Source organism: Copadichromis virginalis, linkage group LG3 (assembly GCF_057382275.1).
Source record: "Copadichromis virginalis isolate Kocher_CV1m ecotype Utaka linkage group LG3, C_Virginalis_male_GT1.1, whole genome shotgun sequence".
NCBI lineage: Eukaryota > Metazoa > Chordata > Actinopteri > Cichliformes > Cichlidae > Copadichromis > Copadichromis virginalis.
In genome coordinates this window covers 7,633,011-7,651,484 of record NC_140620.1, presented here as the reverse complement: position 1 = coordinate 7,651,484, position 18,474 = coordinate 7,633,011, and the positions used below count along the sequence as shown (strand labels likewise).

The 18,474-nt window shown below is 40.8% G+C and overlaps 1 protein-coding gene across 10 annotated transcripts in view; it reads left to right on the top strand.

Moving 5' to 3' along the window:
• peli3 (pellino E3 ubiquitin protein ligase family member 3) overlaps window positions 1-18,474 on the top strand; it is a 62,413-nt gene that overhangs the window by 20,696 nt on the left and 23,243 nt on the right. Inside the window, exons 1-5 of one of the 10 annotated variants that reach the window (XM_085443514.1) lie at window positions 3,186-3,467; window positions 3,532-3,685; window positions 6,221-6,456; window positions 14,235-14,311; window positions 17,158-17,355. In XM_085443514.1, coding sequence (XP_085299640.1) covers window positions 17,183-17,355 — 173 coding nt within the window. In that variant the 5' untranslated portion in view covers window positions 3,186-3,467; window positions 3,532-3,685; window positions 6,221-6,456; window positions 14,235-14,311; window positions 17,158-17,182. Of the gene's footprint in view, window positions 1-6; window positions 53-3,180; window positions 3,468-3,531; window positions 3,686-3,721; window positions 6,457-14,234; window positions 14,312-17,154; window positions 17,356-18,474 lie in introns of those variants that run through there. The other 9 variants (XM_085443481.1, XM_085443497.1, XM_085443461.1 and 6 more) reach the window with 9 other exon arrangements.

Sequence of the window (18,474 nt, the reverse complement as noted above, 5' to 3'; positions counted from 1 at the left end):
CTTCTGGGTCGTGGCCGTGTGGGATCTACGATGCGATTAATCTACGATGCAGGTGAGTTCCAAAAGTTCGCGATGACCAAATGAAGCTTTCTGAAGCTTGTATCGAAACAGGTTACTCGAAGCTTTTCAACACTGCTCTCTGTGGTGACATCTGCTGGCCAGAAATATGAAGAGCAGCTTCAATCTACAACTTGATATTAACTTCATTGAGCTTCATTCTGACTGCCCACTCTACAGAGGTGAATTGACAGTTTCGGTTTAATATCATGTAACAGTTCTGTGATATCGGGCCCATTTTTTTTTGGGGGGGGGGGGGGGGGGGTGTTATTTGATTAATAAATACTTTGGATCATTTGAGCATGTGCCACACTGTTCTCCTCTTAGTTCCTCCACAGTGACATCTGCTGGCCCAATTTGGCTATGACTACATCTTCATAATGCTTTCCTGTGAAGCAATTCCAAACAAAGCTACTTATTACACCAGACTGTCAATAACGGTGATCAACACTGAGGATTTTGGAGAAATCCTCACACAATCAAGGCAAGAAACATATTGAGCCTGTTAAAGACAGCAGGCTGTGACTGTAACAATTAGTGTCTCCATTTGTTAACATTTGCGTTGCTCATAATAAATCAATTTATAAAGTCAAACATACAGAGAAAAGACTGCTGTGTTTGCTGTAATACACAGAAACGTTCCTGAACTTTATCACTGGGAGTCTGGACTTTTGGTCATAGTGTACCTGCATAACTGGGAAGAAAAGGGGGGATGGGAAAAAACACATCTGTCAGGAAATAGTTTTTCTAGCTTTTGTTTCTATATAAATATAAATATACTTTTTATGGCGGCGCAGTGTGTGAGTAACAGATCATAGTGAGGATGATGTCACTCAATGCTACAAATAACATCTTCTGTTGAAAGCAGGAAAAATTGAGAGCACAGACGGAGTCAGAGCTGACCTGCCTGTTTTATTTTCTCCTTGAAAGCAGATGTGGTTTTTATTAAGATATTTTAAGGATTTTACAGCCCAGTTGTTTTTATATCTATATAATGTATATTTGATTTTGCTTTGGGTTCCAGTGTTTAAGTGAATGGATAGGCTAGTCTTCACAATCACCCCAACACTCTTGGGGATTCTCCAGTTTTCCAGTGTTTGGTTCACTCGGGTACATTTGGACCTCCACTATCCACAGTGACATTTCACGTCCTCCCTGCAGGACATCTCTTCAGACTTTCAGCCATTGCTGTGGTCTCTGGAATTAGGATAATTCCCTTTTCTTCATCCTCCAGCATCATTAGATGGGCAGCGCTTTTAGACATGTGCAATAATTTCACACTGTTCTGATGAGAGTGGGCTAATGTCAGTGTGTAGGCCTGCCAAAGGTGCTCCTACAGGTTATCCGAGGTCATAAACACATTGGAGCATTTGGTATGTGCAATGTTTCAATGTGTATCCACCTCTTGAATTAGCTTCTGCACCCGTCCAAGGCGGGTGTTCAGTGCAGGCCAGGCTGATTTGCTCCTGCACCTCTGTCAGCCTCTATTACAAAATTAGCCAACAAAAAGTGATGAATTCAAGTGTCACTGCAGCAGCAACTTATACAATATGGTGCCATTTAGAATATTGGAATAAAATAAAGGAACTCTTCTTTTCAGTGGTACTGAAAACTGGTAACTGGTAACTTTGTAATTCCCCAATGAGTCAATTCAGCACTTTGTTACAGCGCTGAAGCTACAGGTGAAAGACTGTAACTATAGAAATAATGACCAAATGGTCAGGGACTGTATTGTATTTGGAACTTGCTCATCAATAGTAAGGGAAAAGCTGCCCAGCTAAGGAGCAGACCTAAACAGACATAGGCCCCTCCCATGAGTGAGCTCAGATGCAGCTAAAGGCTATGGCTAGCAACAGCCACGAGGTCCACTCAATACAACATAAACATGGAAGAAAGGGCACAGTAGGGCACGCTGATGGGTTACGAGAAAGGTTAGAAGCACCAGTTAAGGCACGTGAGACACCACAGTACACAAGCAGAATGCTTGACAGTGTCTGAAATACAAAAAATATTAGTTTGCAAAAGCCTATAGAACGAAGTTTCACATGAATCAGGTCGTAGAGAAGTGCGCTCCATCAAACTGTTTGTGGTTACTGTTACTGTAACTGAAGATGAGGCTGGCGCACATGCAGACAGAGAACTTGGATGTGAAAATGTAAAGACAATATTCAAGCTGGATACCAGTGCACAGACCAGCATCATCCCCTCATGGCAAATAAAGGGCACTCTTCTTCTTAAAACCATGGATTTTTTTGCACCCAGCATTTAACACAAGCTTCTTTTTTTGTCTTGTTGTGATACAGCCTGAGTTTGTAATCGGTCTATAATCTTTAGTAATGTAATTGATCTTAGTTTCCCCAGTACCCTTGTGTCTTTACCCTGTTTGGGACGAGGATTATTGTGCCTGTTCTTTGTTTTCTATGTTTCAGAACTTGGTTTAAGTCCATCCAACCTTTCAGTGCAGGTTTTAGTCCAATTTCTCTGACTTTAGGTCAGAGACACAATATAAATAATTCATTCATTTTTGAATATGAAACCTTTTTTTTTTTTCCCCACAACTTGACTATATGCAGATGAATAAAGTATAACATTGCAAAGCCTCTTTGCTTTTCTGTTGTTTTACATGGTTGCATGGTCATAAATGGTTGCATCGCTTTGTCTCAATTTTTAACAGCTCATGGTTTTCCTGATACATTTATTTAACGCATCATATTTTGCCACACATACCTTATTGTAGAATTCTGTAACACAACCTTTTGTTTCAAATTGGCTTGAAAGGTTTTTTTATTGAATAAATCATGCAAATAAAGCAAAACAATACTAGATTTCCTTGACAAACAATCACCAGTGAACATCTAAATACATTTCATACTTTATTGGCCTCCTAAAATGGAAATCATTCAGTAAAGAACACCTGCTGTTACCATTTCTGTCCTGTAAATCTACATTTCAGTGACATTGCAAAACGGAAAATACTCCCAGGAGACACAGTGAATGATCTGAAATGACTAGCATATAATAAATTGAACTGTGTATTAATCTTTGTGTTATTTTATTGTATTTTTTAAATTACTTGTCTTTTATTATTTTATTCTATTATGATGTATGTGTTGTTGTTTTAAGAAACTGGCCGTATGGCACTTTTGAACTGAGCTGAGGAGAGAGAGGGGGAGACAGAGGTGACATCGCACTGTCTGCCGTTATTTGTGGGAGAATCGATTCTGGCGTAAGATGAACGGAAGAGAGATGATATTGCTTGTGATGCTCTGCGCTTCCTGTTCTTCTCCATCACTCCTCTTTACGCTTCCCAGGCCGTGCGGCGACTGAAGCCCCCGCAAATATTCCCTTCAACAGGAGGAATTCCACACAGATCCGAGCCGTCCTGGACCTCTGCTGGCAAACATCCGCGGGTACGGGCCTGTTTATCCCCATTTTCCATCACCTGTCTTTCTTACAGCTTTCCTCTTACAGCAGCTTCCTCTACAAAACATCAAATGTCAGGAGACGCCAGCCGGCCTGTCTTGTGCTTTATTCCTCCTCTGGAGAGGTGATGGGAATCCAAGTCGCCTTTTAATTCGTGGATTGTTGACTTTATCGCCTATTCAAGGCTGACGTGAGTCTTTATGAGGTAAAGAGATTTATGTGATGTCAGACTAATGTGAGTGATGAAGAACGGGTTTCGTTTGGTTGTTATATCGGCTACTGTGTACATGTCGTACACAGATATACGTGCTTCTGCATGGAGGGTGTGTGCTCGCAGTATGTAGCTTATGTTGTTCGTGCGGGGGAGTCACCTACGTAAATGTCTTATTTTTCTCTGTGTAGCCTGTTTGTGTGATCACATCTGCTCAGATTACTACACGTCCTCCGTGCACACACAAACATGGCCCGGAAAAAACGCAATTGGCTGCAATCCGCGCACACATAAGGAATAAGAAGAGGAGAAAGAAGCCATATTTGAATCATCTCGTATCACAAATCAAGCCTTTGTGGTGCATTAACACTTCCATGTGACACTTCCAGCTTCTAGACGTTTCCAGAGTGAATGAGGCGGAGGAGGATTTGGTGGGATGGTCCTTCAAAAAGGCTCAGAGCGTTAAAAGTAACAGTCCTTCGACGATATTCACGATGCAACAATAATTAGTCATTTGTAACTTGATGGGATGTGACCGTACACAAAACACACGTCTGTGTATTCTCAGTGCTGCTGAGGCTTTGTGCTGTGATTCGGCTGCTAGTGGCTACAGACGCGAAGCCAAACTATTCCAAAGCATATTACTGTCGCCAACATCACTAATGAACATGCAGTTCTGTGCTGTAGTGCTAAAAATAACACAAAACAATAGTCTCACCTTTACAGTTGTCCTAGGATAAAATACTCAAAACCATTTTTCAATATCACATGAAATTTTGGACCCCATCCTGCAACAACTCTGAACGAGAAGAAGCAATTCTATGAAAATGTAAACGATAATTATCAACCAGTTTTGTTAACCATAAGGTAGATTTAACAAAGTATTTAAGTTTAGAGGTTGTATTCGCTTTGCAGATGATTTAGCTCTTTTCGTATGCTGAAGACAATATATTTCAGAACCAACTAATGAAGGGTACAACAGTACACTACCTAACACATTTAAATAATTAAATTATTGTATAGGAAGAGAAATATGGAAATGTTAAAAATTAACTTTGGATCAGTGTGATTTCAGCTATGCTAAAATGAAGGCATCAAAAACAGAGCTTTCTTTGATCCAGCGACGGCCTGCATTTTAAAACTGACCTCACAGCGTGCTACAAAAAATAATCTCAGTTCAGCTACAGTTTTCCTGCTGCTCTGCACAGCCAGCAACCCACCTGGTTCTCCAGGCGTCTGTAATCCAGTCAGCCACAGCTCCATATCCCATCGGTGACCCATTCAGCCCAACAGCAATTATTGCTTTTCGGGGTTTTTAATCTAACGACTGCCTGCTAGTTTCTATGTTAATGATTAAAAACAGCTAACGTGACTGTTGAAAATTACTAATAGTTAATCTGCTATAATCATAAAGGACCAGTTGCACACGTCGTTGCAAGAAAAGTGTGTTTCTTCATGAGGTTTTCCACTACTTGCACAGCTTTTCAGCTGCTTCAGGTCCCAGTACTCGAGTAGAGAAGGCATGGTTAGGTTGTGCTTGCCGGCTGTGACCACCAGCCTTCCCTGACACGAAATCCTAATCCCACTGCTCCACCCCTCCTCTGCAGGTGAGCCACAAACCATACCCAACCACAACGGCAAACACTACTGTGTGTCCCAGCAAGATTAAATTATAACTGTTGAAACAGGAGCTTGACCTCTCAAAAATTCCTCCTAAAGTGTTGTTCAGTATTACCTACGTTGACTACTTCAGCTGTTAGTGAGAGGACAGGACCTGTGTGCTTGCCTGCCTGCAGCAGAGGTGTCTAAAGTTGTGTCGGCTTGAGGAGGCATTTATGAGACTGCTGATATTTGAAAGTGTGATTTAATATTCGCTTTAGCATTGATTATTATCTGAGTATGCTTTTTTTAACTACTACCTTTACTACCTGGGTAACAGGCAGGGGTTACAGATATGGAATGTGGAGGACCTTTAAGGTCATGTGTAAGCGGTGCAATGGATATAGTGGTATGAAGGGATTTTGTCACTTTCCATAAGTCACACAATAATTTGTATTGTGCGTTCCCGTTGAGTCTTCTTTGTGTTTAGGCTGTGATCAGCTGATTTGTTTCTGCTGCTGCTCTGGGATTTTTTGCTCTTTGTGTATTTTTGTATCTAAATTGATTCCACCAGATATAAGTAAATGCAAAATGAGCTGTCATATAAAAGCAGCATGAAAGATAAGATAAGATAAGATAACCTTTATTAGTCCCACACGTGGGAAATTTGTTTTGTCACAGCAGGAAGTGGACAGTGCAAAAGTTATGACGCAAAAATTAGAATACAATAAGAATAAATACAGTACACAGCTGTACAGAATAGAATAAAATAATATACTATATACAGTAGAATAAAATAGAATAAAAATATACAATAAGATAAAAATAGAATACGAATGCTATATACAACTGAGTAAAAATACAACGATGCCAGAAAAGATTATTGCACTTAGTGTTATTGCACATGTGTGGATGTGTGTGTTTGTTCAGTTAAAGTCTTTGTTGTGGAGTCTGACAGCAGTGGGGAGGAAAGACCTGCGAAATCTCTCCGTCCCACACCGTGGGTGCCGCAGTCTCCCACTGAAGGAGCTGCTCAGTGCTGTCACAGTCTGCTGCATGGGGTGGGAGACGTTGTCCATCAGGGATGACAGCTTAGCCGCCGTTCTCCTGTCACTCACCACCTCCACTGGGTCCAGAGGGCATCCTAGAACAGAGCTGGCAATTAAGTGAGTAAATCTAATCATCTTAAACTTATTGATGTCTGCCATCCTTGATGTAACCTTACAGTGACACAAGCATCAGTCTGCTCTGCACCAGACTAACCAGTTGAGCCTGCATTAAGCTCTATTTAACTGCTTGGTATTTTTATGTAACTTTTAAATTACCCAAAATTTTATACTTTAGTTTGCTTTGCAAGATGCTTTACAAAATAGCAATACATGCATTGATCCAATACCTGACTTGAAAAAAAAAACCCAAAACAAACAATCAATCAGTCAATCAGAACTGAATGGATGGATGAATATTTCCGTCCATCCAGTCAGCCATCCATTTTGTGCTGCTTATCCAGGTTCAGGTAGTTAGGACAGCAGTCAGAGCAGAGAAGCCCAGGCTTCCCTCACCCCAGCCACCTGTTGGGGACACAGAGATGTACCTAAGCCAACCAAGAAATGTAATCTCTCTAGCAAGTCCTGTCCTAGAACCTCCTCACCAGTACGAGATCCCCGGAATACTTCAGCAGGCATCTTAGTCAGATTCCCGAACCACCTCAGCTGGCTCCTTTTGATGAGTAGGAGCAGTACCTCTACTCTGACTCCCTCTTTAATGACTGAGCTCCTCACCCGGGCGAGGCCAGCCACTCTTTGAAGAAAATTCACATATGCTGGTTGTATCCGTCACTCGACCCTTTTCCAGCTGAGAACCACAGTCTAGGACATAGGTGTCGAACTCCAGTCCTCGAGGGCCGGTGTCTTTAAACTTTTCCATGTGTCCCTGCTGTAACACACCTGTATTAGTAGGTCATTAGCAAGACTCTATAGAACTTGACTCCATGCTGAGGTGGCAATTCAGCCATTTGATTCATGTTACAGCAGCTCATGACTGAATGAACAACAATAAAAGTACTTTTAGAATTAGATTTTTTCACAAACTTAGATTTATTTACATTTACTTGAGGTTAGGGGTTGACACATCAGCATGCAGTCAGTTCTTACTAATGACCTACTAATTTTATTCAGGTGTGTTGCAGCAGGGACACATTTAAAAGTTTCAGGAGTCCTCAAGGACTGGAGTTCAACACCCGTGGTCAAAGTGCTAATTTTCATTCTCACGTTTCACAGCCAACAGAACCACATCCTCACCAAAGAGGAGACCCTCCCCGACTTGGCTACCCCTAGATATCCGATCCATGAAGAGAATCTGTGGCAAAGGCCAGCCACCAGAAAGGTGTTTGACTTACTTGCTACAGTTGTAGAGCTTGAATGGCCCATAACAACTGGCCAAACAGCCCCAACTCCTGAAACTCCCTCCACAGGATACCCCGAGGGACTTGGTTGAATGTTGTCTCCAAGTTCCGAAATTACATTAGTACATTGGTTGGCCAAATGCTCACAACCCCTTAAATATCTTCAAGAACATAAAGAGCTGGTTTAGTGTTCCACGACCAGGGCAAAAGTGGCTTTATTTCTCCTGAATCCAAGGGCTGACTAACGGATGGACTCTTCTCTCGAGTACCCTGTGATAGACTTTCCCTGGGAGGCTGAGGAGTATGATCCTCCGGTAGTTGGAGCACCCCCTATGGTCCCCTTACTTATGGGGGAGTTCACCTTGTAATAGGAAGGTTCCCGGTTCGAGTCCTGGCTTGGACAGTCTCAGTCGTTGTGTCCTTGTCCTTGGGCAAGACACTTCACCCGTTGCCTACTGGTGGTGGTCAGAGGGCCCGGTGGCGCCAGTGTCTGGCAGCCTCGCCTCTGTCAGTGCGCCCCAGGGTGGCTGTGGCTACAATGTAGCTTGCCATCACCAGTGTGTGAATGTGTGTGAATGGGTGGATGACTGGATGTGTAAAGCGCTGTGGGGTCCTTAGGGACTAGTAAAGCGCTATATAAATACAGGCCATTTACCATTTACCTACTTAAACAGGGGAGTCAACAACCTAGTTTTCAAATCCAGAGGCACCCAAACCCCCAAACCCACCCAAAGACATGTCAGTCCTGACAGCCCTACATCATCCAGAATCTTCAGGAACTGAGGGGGAATCTCACCCGCCCCAGGGGTCATGCCAGCGTGCGGTTGTTTAACAACATCGGTGTGAGAGCATTGAAGTCCCCAATAGAGTCTCTGTGTGGAGCACTCTCCAGCACCTCATCCAGGGATTCTGGCACTTAGGTACAAACGATAGTCAGGACCTGGGGCCTGAGGAAAACTCCAACGCACAGGCAGCGAACCAGGGAGATACATTTGCACCACTGCCTCCCATTGGGAAACTCCAGGGTGGAGTCCACTCTCCAGAAACTGGTTCCAGAGCCTCTTGGCATGAGCCCAATTATATCTGGTTGGTATCTGCCAACCTCCAGCACCAGGTCAGGCTCCTTCCTCACCAGTGAGGCGGCATTCCAGGGATCAGAGCACCAGGTCCTCCACCTCTGACTGCCTCCCAGTCCACTAAGGACCGTAGAATATTACATTACAGAGCAATCCTTACCTTTGAAGAACACATCTTCAAAGGTAAAGATTATTTTAAGAGATAGAGATAGATCATGTCTTTTCTTTGGTAATACTTGCATATTAACACCCTCTTAGAATACTCTGGCTTTTAGAAAATGAAAATATTAAAGCGACTACAATGAAAAAACTGAGATGAGATCATCCCATAATAGCAGCACTCACGTCTGATGTGGAGAATTTGGACAAACCTGTAATAGCATAACATCCTGACCTTGACAAGTACATTTTATAATAGTTTAACAACTTAAAGATAAATAATAATACCCAGTGCGAGCAGAAAGACACGTGCAGAGATCAGAGGCTGACTTTGTTACCGGGGGAGGGTAATCGTTCATAACACTGGCTTGTAGGATTTGTACATAATAAAGTGTTACATGATGCACAGTACACATGCTCTGTGGCTCTCTGCCCTGCTTTCAAAAAACAAAAATGTCCACATCGGAACTGATGTTTAATAAAGTTACATGTTTACAAATATATCTGCCCTTATTTTGACAACTAAACTGGATTTATGGGGAAAATAATACGTTTATTAATGTCAACCAGAGTGACTAAGAATTCGTCCAAGGACAGAAGTAGAACATCTTTATTTAAATAGATTGAAGAACACAACTAGTGAGGCAGTTTTGTCCTGAAGCCATATTTCAATGCAGAGTTCATTTGTCAGGGGAATATATTTAGCTCTCTGTTCATTTGTTTATAGAAGAGACAAATTTGGCTTTTCTGTCTCTTGGGCCTTCTTCCTTTTCTTCCACAGACAAACTTGCCCTGCCTCTTTTTCTTAACCATTTATGACATTTAATTGAAGTAAAAAATGACCTCTAAATTTACCTAAAGCCAAAATTGTCATCTCGATGTTTGTAGAAGCAACCTGATCTGTATTAAGTGATAATCAAGAAGAAAAAAGCAAAAGTAAATATTGGGTCAGGTCTTCACAGTTGAATTAATTGAATACTTGCCTAATAAGCGAAAAGGTTTATAGAAACATTGTCTTACAAAATATGCTTTTCCATATTTCATAATGTCGTTCTCTACTCCTGAAAACTGTAGTGTGGCCCTTAAGGACAAATCACATGTCATAGTATAAGCACTAAAACTAAATCTGGAAATGCTACAAATAAAAAACAAAACATTTTAGGTCCTATTAGTTATTCACTTTAATAGTTACTCTCCCCCCGTCTCCCATGGAAGAAGGAGGAATTCATAATCTGTTAAGTATTCACAATTTTTGAATATTTTTCAACAATGAGACAAATTATATATTATAAAAATCAGTATTTACTTACATACCTTCATAACTATGTCAATAAGCCTTCTGCTGCTTTACAGTCAAACTATTGTAACTAAGTACTTCTGGCTACAGTAGCTTAGCAAGTGTATCCACTCTGCTCAGAGCTGCATCCCTGTGTCTGCACACACAGGATGTGACTGTGGGTTTATTAGAAAATGTGTGGCTTAGAACAGGCAATTCATCACCCTGACACTTGTGCGCATGCACTTGCTGACACATATAATCAAACACACAAAAGCACCCTCCTCTCTTCTCCATCCACAGAAAGTAATTTAAGGTTTCTTGTGTCTTTTCTTTCTCCGTGCTCCACCTGTCCCTGTCATTTAAACCCCCAGCTTCTTCTATTTTCTACATTGTTTCTCTCTTTCTGATCACCTTCTTCTTATAGTAGCTTTCATTCATTTCCTACATTATTTTTCATTTTCCATGGATTTGTATGGAGGACCAGAAGAGTCCCATGCATCAAATTAAAGCATTTTGTGCTTCAGTAATGAATTGTGCAAAAATAATAATAATAACAATAATAATCCATTATTAAATTCATTTACAATTTCATTTTGCGATTCTTTTATTTATTTAGATATCATGCTAGTAATGTATTGTTTGATAATTTACTTTAAAATAAAAGGACTAATTATGTGTTAATATTTTAAAATGAATTATGAATCATTAATAAATATAAAGAGAATCAATAAGAAGTCCACATTTTTTGCTCTAAGGTCATCATTTTATGTTAAGAACGTAGCCATCGTTGTCAAAGATAAGAGATGGAAACTTTGTGACCTGTGCAGATCCAAGTGTTTACCTGCTAACTGACCCACAGAGTTTTCAGTCAGGAGATTGTCTCAACCCCACTTTTAAACCCTCCTGGCACCACATTATTGACAGCAGGAACATAAAATAACACACTGTTGTGTAGAACAAGTCCTCGACACCCTCGCGTTCAAAACGTATTTTGATAGGAGGAACAGCAAATTTAGACACATTTGACAGGGATTTCCAGTTGGTGAATTTAAATGTATGTGAATGATAGAGCATTCTGATTGGCTAATTTTTTTTATTGGTGGATTGGGTAAAAAAAAATAGTGCAGAAGATATCAGCCTCTTTGTCTCCTGCAGTGCAGATGATTGGATGAACCACAGGGATCAACTGCTGCCCAGACTGTGGACTTAAATTTCAACGCTCCAATTACAACTTCCAAGCAGTTCAGCTGTTTTCTTGTGGATTCTAACTCCTTAGATGAGTATAATTCAAGTGATTTGAGTCTGTGATTATCATTTGGCTTAATAAATTAAATTATCCTGCAGTCAAAAAGACTAACTCTTTGTGAAACACGTAAAAACCTGAGCATTAGTTTACATCTTATAAATAGCTCTTACAGGTTAGTCCAGCCTTTAACAGTAACAGATCTTTGGGGCTTCGTTTTCCACGTAGTTAGCAAGTGCATTGATATAGAGAGAAGCTGCCAAGGTGGGTGTGGCTGGTGAAATTGGTACTTTAAGCTATTCCAGAAATAAATTTACCCTGTCCTGCTCTCACATATCTGAGGGCTTCTTCTGTGACAAGCTCATTATGGTGGAGGTCATCCTCTCTTCTTCTAATTTATGTTTTCTGGTTGAGCTACGACCAAAGGCTCTCAGGTACTGGCCAGTTCTTAGTTGCTACCAAAAATCCCCTCTGGCATTTTCTCATACAGCCTTCATAGTAATTAAGACTTCACGGGACAATGGCTGGAACTGTTATAGAACTTATAGTCTTACATTTAGCAAAAACCTGACCGGTGGGATGTTGCCACCCTCAGGTTCTTGGTAGAAAAGGCTGGCCTCTGATGACGTGTGCTGTCTTACCTTGTTGTTGAACCTTTGCCACCAGGAGCCAAAGCATCATCCTCCTCTCTTCAATGGCAGGGAGAGGTCTCTGGAAAACCACCAAGTTTCTGTTTTGAAGGAAAATTGACTTTGCAGCATTCCAAACTGCATCTTGGTAAAAACAGGAAATGAACTGTGGAATAATCTGATCAGCCAAGGCGGTGCATTATATCCATTATATGTGAAAGGTTAGCATTAATGTGGCGCCAGTGTCCGGCAGCCTCGCCTCTGTCAGTGCGCCCCAGAGTGGCTGTGGCTACATGTAGCTGCCATCACCAGTGTGTGAATGTGTGTGTGAATGTGTGGATGACTGGATGTGTAAAGCGCTTTGGGGTCCTTAGGGACTAGTAAAGCGCTATATAAATACAGGCCATTTACCATATGTGAAAGGTTAGCATTAAGTACTAAGGAGCCAAAGACTGGCAGATATGTGTCTCGTCTTTGTGGACGTCGAGGTCCTTATTGTCCGGAGCTGCGTTCTAATGCCAGAAGTAGCCTTCAAGCTCACAGGCTCACTTTTTGACATCTTGTATTTTACTTCTCGGATTTTAACAAAGGAAAAGTCAAAGGAAAGTTTGAAGATTAAGGCTTCAAACTTTCGTTTCGTTTATCGTTAGGGCTTATCAGATGTTCCCATAATCCTCCTCTAGTTCCACTGCAATGGGTCTTGGCTGCCAGGGGCTTCTCATGGTTCTTCTTCATTCACCTTTTTACACACTACTCTGCATTTAATCCTGAGATATTATTCCTGTCTGGCTCTTTTGACCTGCCTTCCTCCGCTCACCTTCAGCCACATGGCTGCCCCCCCTGAGCCTGGTTCTACCAGAGCTTTCCTGTTAAATGGAAGTTTTTCCTTTGCACTGTCACCAAGCGCTTGCTCGAAGGGGGTCGTTTGATTGTTGGGGTTGTTTCTATATTATCTCAGAATCTTTATCTTACAATATAAAGTGCGTTCTTGATATTTGACACTATATTAATAAAACTGAACTGAATTCCAGTGGGTGTGGACGCTTTAAGAGTAAATACAAATTTAAAACTGTAACACAGAGAGTTTCGATCCTTTGTAGACGCTCGACCCAGCTGGATTTTTACTGGGTGAGGTGGGTTTTGTTTTTTAAAATTTTGGGGTTTTAGTTTTTGCTGTATGTTATTGAGACAAGCATCAGGACCCTGTTATCTAATGTCAAATCTTTTCTTTAAATCAATGGTAAACAAATATAAGTGAATAAAATCTGAGAAATGATTTTTTGCAACTTTTGCTTGACTTTTTTCTGTGTATGACGACAGACAGTTACATACTTGCATCGGTCATGTAGTAAGGAAAGGTGCCTGCATTAAACAGGCTAATGTGGGCGGAGTTTCTTGCTTGTTGAAACATGTCTGCTGCCACAAAATGAGGAAATTCATGCTCATGTACTATTTTTAGGATTATATTTGTAGCTCCTTGCTGTTAATGTTGCTGCTCTGTTAAAGTGTGGAGCAGCAACATTACCACCACGTAGCAGCTGCCCCTGTACATGCTGATCTACATGGTAGCTGCTGCAGTCAGTAACTAAGCAGAAACCTGAGTTTCAGTAGAACAGTTTTTATATGAAATGAAAGCTTTGTGCTTTTAGCTAATGTTATGCCAGCCTAGCCATGAAGGGGAGTTAGTGAAAAGCTTTCCTTTCATTTGTTGGAATAGCGTGCACATCGATTGGAAAGCTGTTGGGCGTCTAGCACGGTGTCCACTTTAGTTCAGATGCTGTTCTGTTTCACTAAAGAGTTCTAAAAATGTAAGAATAACTTGTAGAGAGAATTGTACTTAACATTGAATCATAAATAAATAAATAATATTCTAAATATAATTCCCATTTGTGTGTATAATATAATAATAATAGATGTTTAGTGTGTGTCTGTGATATTACTTATCTGTGACTGATCTACATCTAACGTCTGAGTATGTTGTGACTGTAACCCAAAAGCCTTCTTCAGTTCATTTACACTGTGATGAGCTGCCTTAGATACCGTGAATGCTAACATGTGCTTATTTCTATATTTAGGATTGAACTGTGCTGAATGCTTTACCTCACTGTTGTGAAAATGGCTTTGAGACTAATGGATAGTTTTGTTATTTTACAGATACGTGATATTCTGCCTATGAAATGCAGTAGTTGGTTTCCATTTAGCTCTGTCATTGTAAAAGCTCGTTAGGATTGGTGAGTATTTCAAATGTGTTTGAATCACATTTGTTTTGTTTAAGAAATGCTCTGTACAATGATCACATGACAAATGTATTTAGTTTTTTCTTTCCCTCTCCTCTGTGAATGTGGATGAAAACAAGATAAAGAAAATTATAAATGTATGAAGCTTGTGCAACAAATATTTTTCATTCTTTTAAACAGATTGAGACATGCACTGACCAAACGTAGACTTTGATATACAACAGACTTCCTCTGAACCTCTCATAGAACTTATCAGTAAGCTGCAAAGCTTAACGCCTTAACTTCAAGCTTCGGTCTACGGCTGCATTGCTGAATCTCTGTCTTCAGTGGATGAAATGCAGGACACTTACTCATCTCTTCCACTTTGGCTGTTGCTGTGTACCTTTACTTGCTGTGTGGCTGCACGTCAGAGCTTCAGTAAACAAATCAAAACCAATTCAACTTCAGGACAGAAGCATGGTTCATTTGTTTATACTGTGTTATAATCCAAAGGATTATTTAAGTTATATCTGACAATAATTAATATTATAAATAAAAATGTTAAAGCAGTAAAAAATACTTTTGGACCATTTTATAGATGAAAATGTAAAATAAAATAAATAATAACGTTATAATAAAACATTAGAATGATGGCTTGCACATATCTCATCAATCTCAAAACCCATCTTTTTCTCAGCAGAGCATCGTCCATGTCTGCTCAGTGTTATAAATATATTTTAGGGCGTCATGATTTGAATTATTAATGTCGTGCGACTCACAGGGATATTTTTCTGTGGGGTCCCAAAACCTTGGCAGCACCCACGTGTGCAGCTGAGACAGTTTAGCTGCTTTACATCAAAGCGTCCACAGAGGAGACCACAGTGAGACACCAGAGGACATCAGGACTGTCCTTCAGTCTTGTGGAGTCATTTCACTCTGTCGTAGCTGCTGCTGTTATGTTAGACCGCTGCACACTGACTTTGTACTCCTGGATACTGTCCTGAGTTTCAGAATACTCTGGAGGAACTGCAAGTATCGTCTACTTTGTTTTGGGGCTTGAAGGCAGCAACTTTCAAAGAAAACACTGAAGAATCTGGGCCGTGTCCGGCTTTTACTAAATTACTATGAGAGATTAATATTTATGGACATTTTGGCTTTTCACAGAATATTTCCTGTAACAGACATTTTCTTTGTAATCCTCACAATCAATTTCTGTGCATGAACATGGTAATAGTCTTCTTTCAGACCACACTCAGGACTTGGTTAAGTCATTCACAAGTGTCTTGGCAGTTGTTCTGGGATCATTAGACACATTTCTAACTAGTTTTATTAAAAAGGCTCAGCAGAGGATATAATTCCTCCATCAGCTCAGGAAGAACAGATCGTAATAGACAGTGAGGCCTGCAGAAACCTTGGTGTTGTAATTTGGGACTTTAAAAATAAAAACAAATGTAATGAATGAGAAAGAAACATCACTGCAAAGCTCTCGCACCCTGAACACAATCTGTTCCAGGTCCTCCCCTGTGGTAGGCACTACACAGCACTGCACCCCACAGGCGGAAACCCTCTGAACACTTAAGTTTCTACATAAAAGACTCGTCACACCTGCTGCTGAATCAAAGAGTCCTTTTTGTTTTTGTCTGTCTGTTGCTATTGTCTGCATTGTGTGTGTCTAATCTGCCACATACACTGAAATCAAAGAAATACCCAAATACTCGGTCTGCATACTGGGACAGTGAAGCTGATTCTGACTGTCTTTCAGTCTTTGCTATGTCGACCTGGGTTGTTTTGTACTGAGTGGCTCTGAATTTCTCATCCCAGGACTTGAAAATTGGAAAAACAGGCTATGTTGGATATGACTTTTGGTTTCTCAGCATCAGAAATTACTTTTCTCATGTTTAACCTGATTTCTTCTGTTTTTGGCATCATTCTCCCTCAAGTGACGGCTCAGACCTGATGTTTTTATACTGTATGTGAATTAAAAGCTAACCCTCAGCTTTAACTTGAAAGTTTGAACAGCACATCATGGTTGGCTCTATGACTAAATCAAAGAGTCATTTTTTCTCAGGGTCATAATATTGATGATTGAAATTTATGTTTTTTTGCTGAAATAATTTTGTTATTTGTAAAAACAATTTCCAAAGAAAAGTATTATGTTCAGAAATACTATGATGAAAAATCTCTCGCTCTGTTAAAAAAGGACGTTCATACTGTGAGGCAACAGTGTTAACACCACCACATTGTTGCTTCGCAGCAAGAAGGTCCCAGGTTCGAATCCACCAGGGCCGGGCCCTTTCTGTGTGGAGCTTGTGTCTGTGTGGGCTCTCTCTGACTTCCTCCCACAGTCCACAGACATGCAGTTAGTGGGGTTAGGTTAACTGGTGAGTCTAAAGTGCACACAGGGGTGACTGTGAGTGCAAATGGTTGTCTGCTCTCTATATTAGCCTGTTGCCAAAACTGTTAAATTTAATAGTTCAAGTCACCAATTAACCCAACAACAAACGAATAACGAACTCAAATAGCTGAAAACTCATGTACACAAAGGAAAACATGCAACCTCCACACAGACGGGGCCACAGCCAACCAGAAGACTGGAACTGGGAATCTTCTCTGTGTGAGAAAACACTGCTTAACGGTGCAGGTGGTAGAGTTCGAGGAAGCTATGAATACTTTTATATTGCAGCCTGTGTGCTAATGTTGACCTATAATTCATGCATGAGATTGTTTGCATTTTATCATCTGTCACACCATTGTGATATGATCAGATATTAAAGATGTGCTACACTACAACTTTAAATGTACGTTTCTCATTCAAACGCACAGGCTTTTATGATTTTCTTCTGACCTGTTCTCCCCAGCAGCGAGCCCCAGCTGTGGCCGGTGGGCATGGTTTTGGAGGGTAGCTCAGAGGCGTTGTGTCCCCCCCCATCTCTGGAGCTGCGCCCATCCTGCAACAAGAGCCAGCCCTCGCCTCCTTTGGGCTCAAGCTCACAACCCCACGATGGAGTCTTTCCTGAGGACAAGGAGCCTGTAAAGTATGGAGAGCTCGTCGTCTTGGGGTATGATATTAAAGTACTGTGTGCTCTGATGTACGTCTGATGTTAACTTCATGAATCTGCCTGATTATACAGGTGTGTTCATTCATGTTTGGAATTCTTAGGCTTCCTTAGCTCCAAGTCCCTAAAGTTGGACTTCCAGTTTAGAAAGTCCAACAAAAGCAGAGCATTGAACATGCTCTGTCTGTACACTGCGTACAGTGCACTGTGTTGCTAGCAACGCATGAATGGCTCAACCCTCTGCCAAGGAGCAAAACAAATTCTCTTTCTTTGCTTTTCCAGCTTTACTACTGAACAAATGTTTAAGCTGGGAATGATGTCACTCCCAGCTCTGACATTTGACCTTTGAGTGTCAAAAGTTCCACATTAAATGGAAACCATGTTTTAGCCATGAGATGCATTTGATAGACAGATGAAAATATTAGTAAATAAGATAATAATTCCCATCTTATTAATTTCTGTACTCTCTAGATGTGCTGTAAAGGTCTTGATGCACTATATATTTTCTTGATTAGAAACAGTGGGTCAGTGTAGGTCACATGCATGTATGGAGAAATGATGATTCAGGGAATAGGCTAATAACAGTCAAGCCCCAGATTTTCATTTGGCGTCGAGGTCAAGGATATCTTCCTGTCTGCTTCTGAGCCTCTTTCAGTGTGGGTTTGATTTTGAGATTGAAAGTCCAGTTATGACCAGTTGCACTTGCACATCTGGAATTTCACCAGGAAGCTTACTTACTTACTAAAGAGCATAAACTTGCCAACTTGTCTTCAAACTGATTTGACGACTAGTTTTCAACCACTCGAGGTTTTGCAGACATGTAACCAATAACCATGTGACATTAACTTGACCCATAATTTCTCTGTATTAAGTTCTTCTTTTTTAAGTGCTCTGCAGGCTTCATGAAGCTATTTCAAAGTTGTTATTTGAACACTGCTGCTTTTCAAATCATTTTGAGTCTTGTCTTTGTACTTTAGATTGGAAAGTTATTTCAAGCTAAATTAAAGTGTATTAGTGTATTACCAGTTTTACCTTGGTAGATGTGCATGCGTGTATCACTCCTATCAGCTGTGTGGGCTACATTTTGTGGGGGCGGGTCAGGCTCTTTGGAATTATCAAACA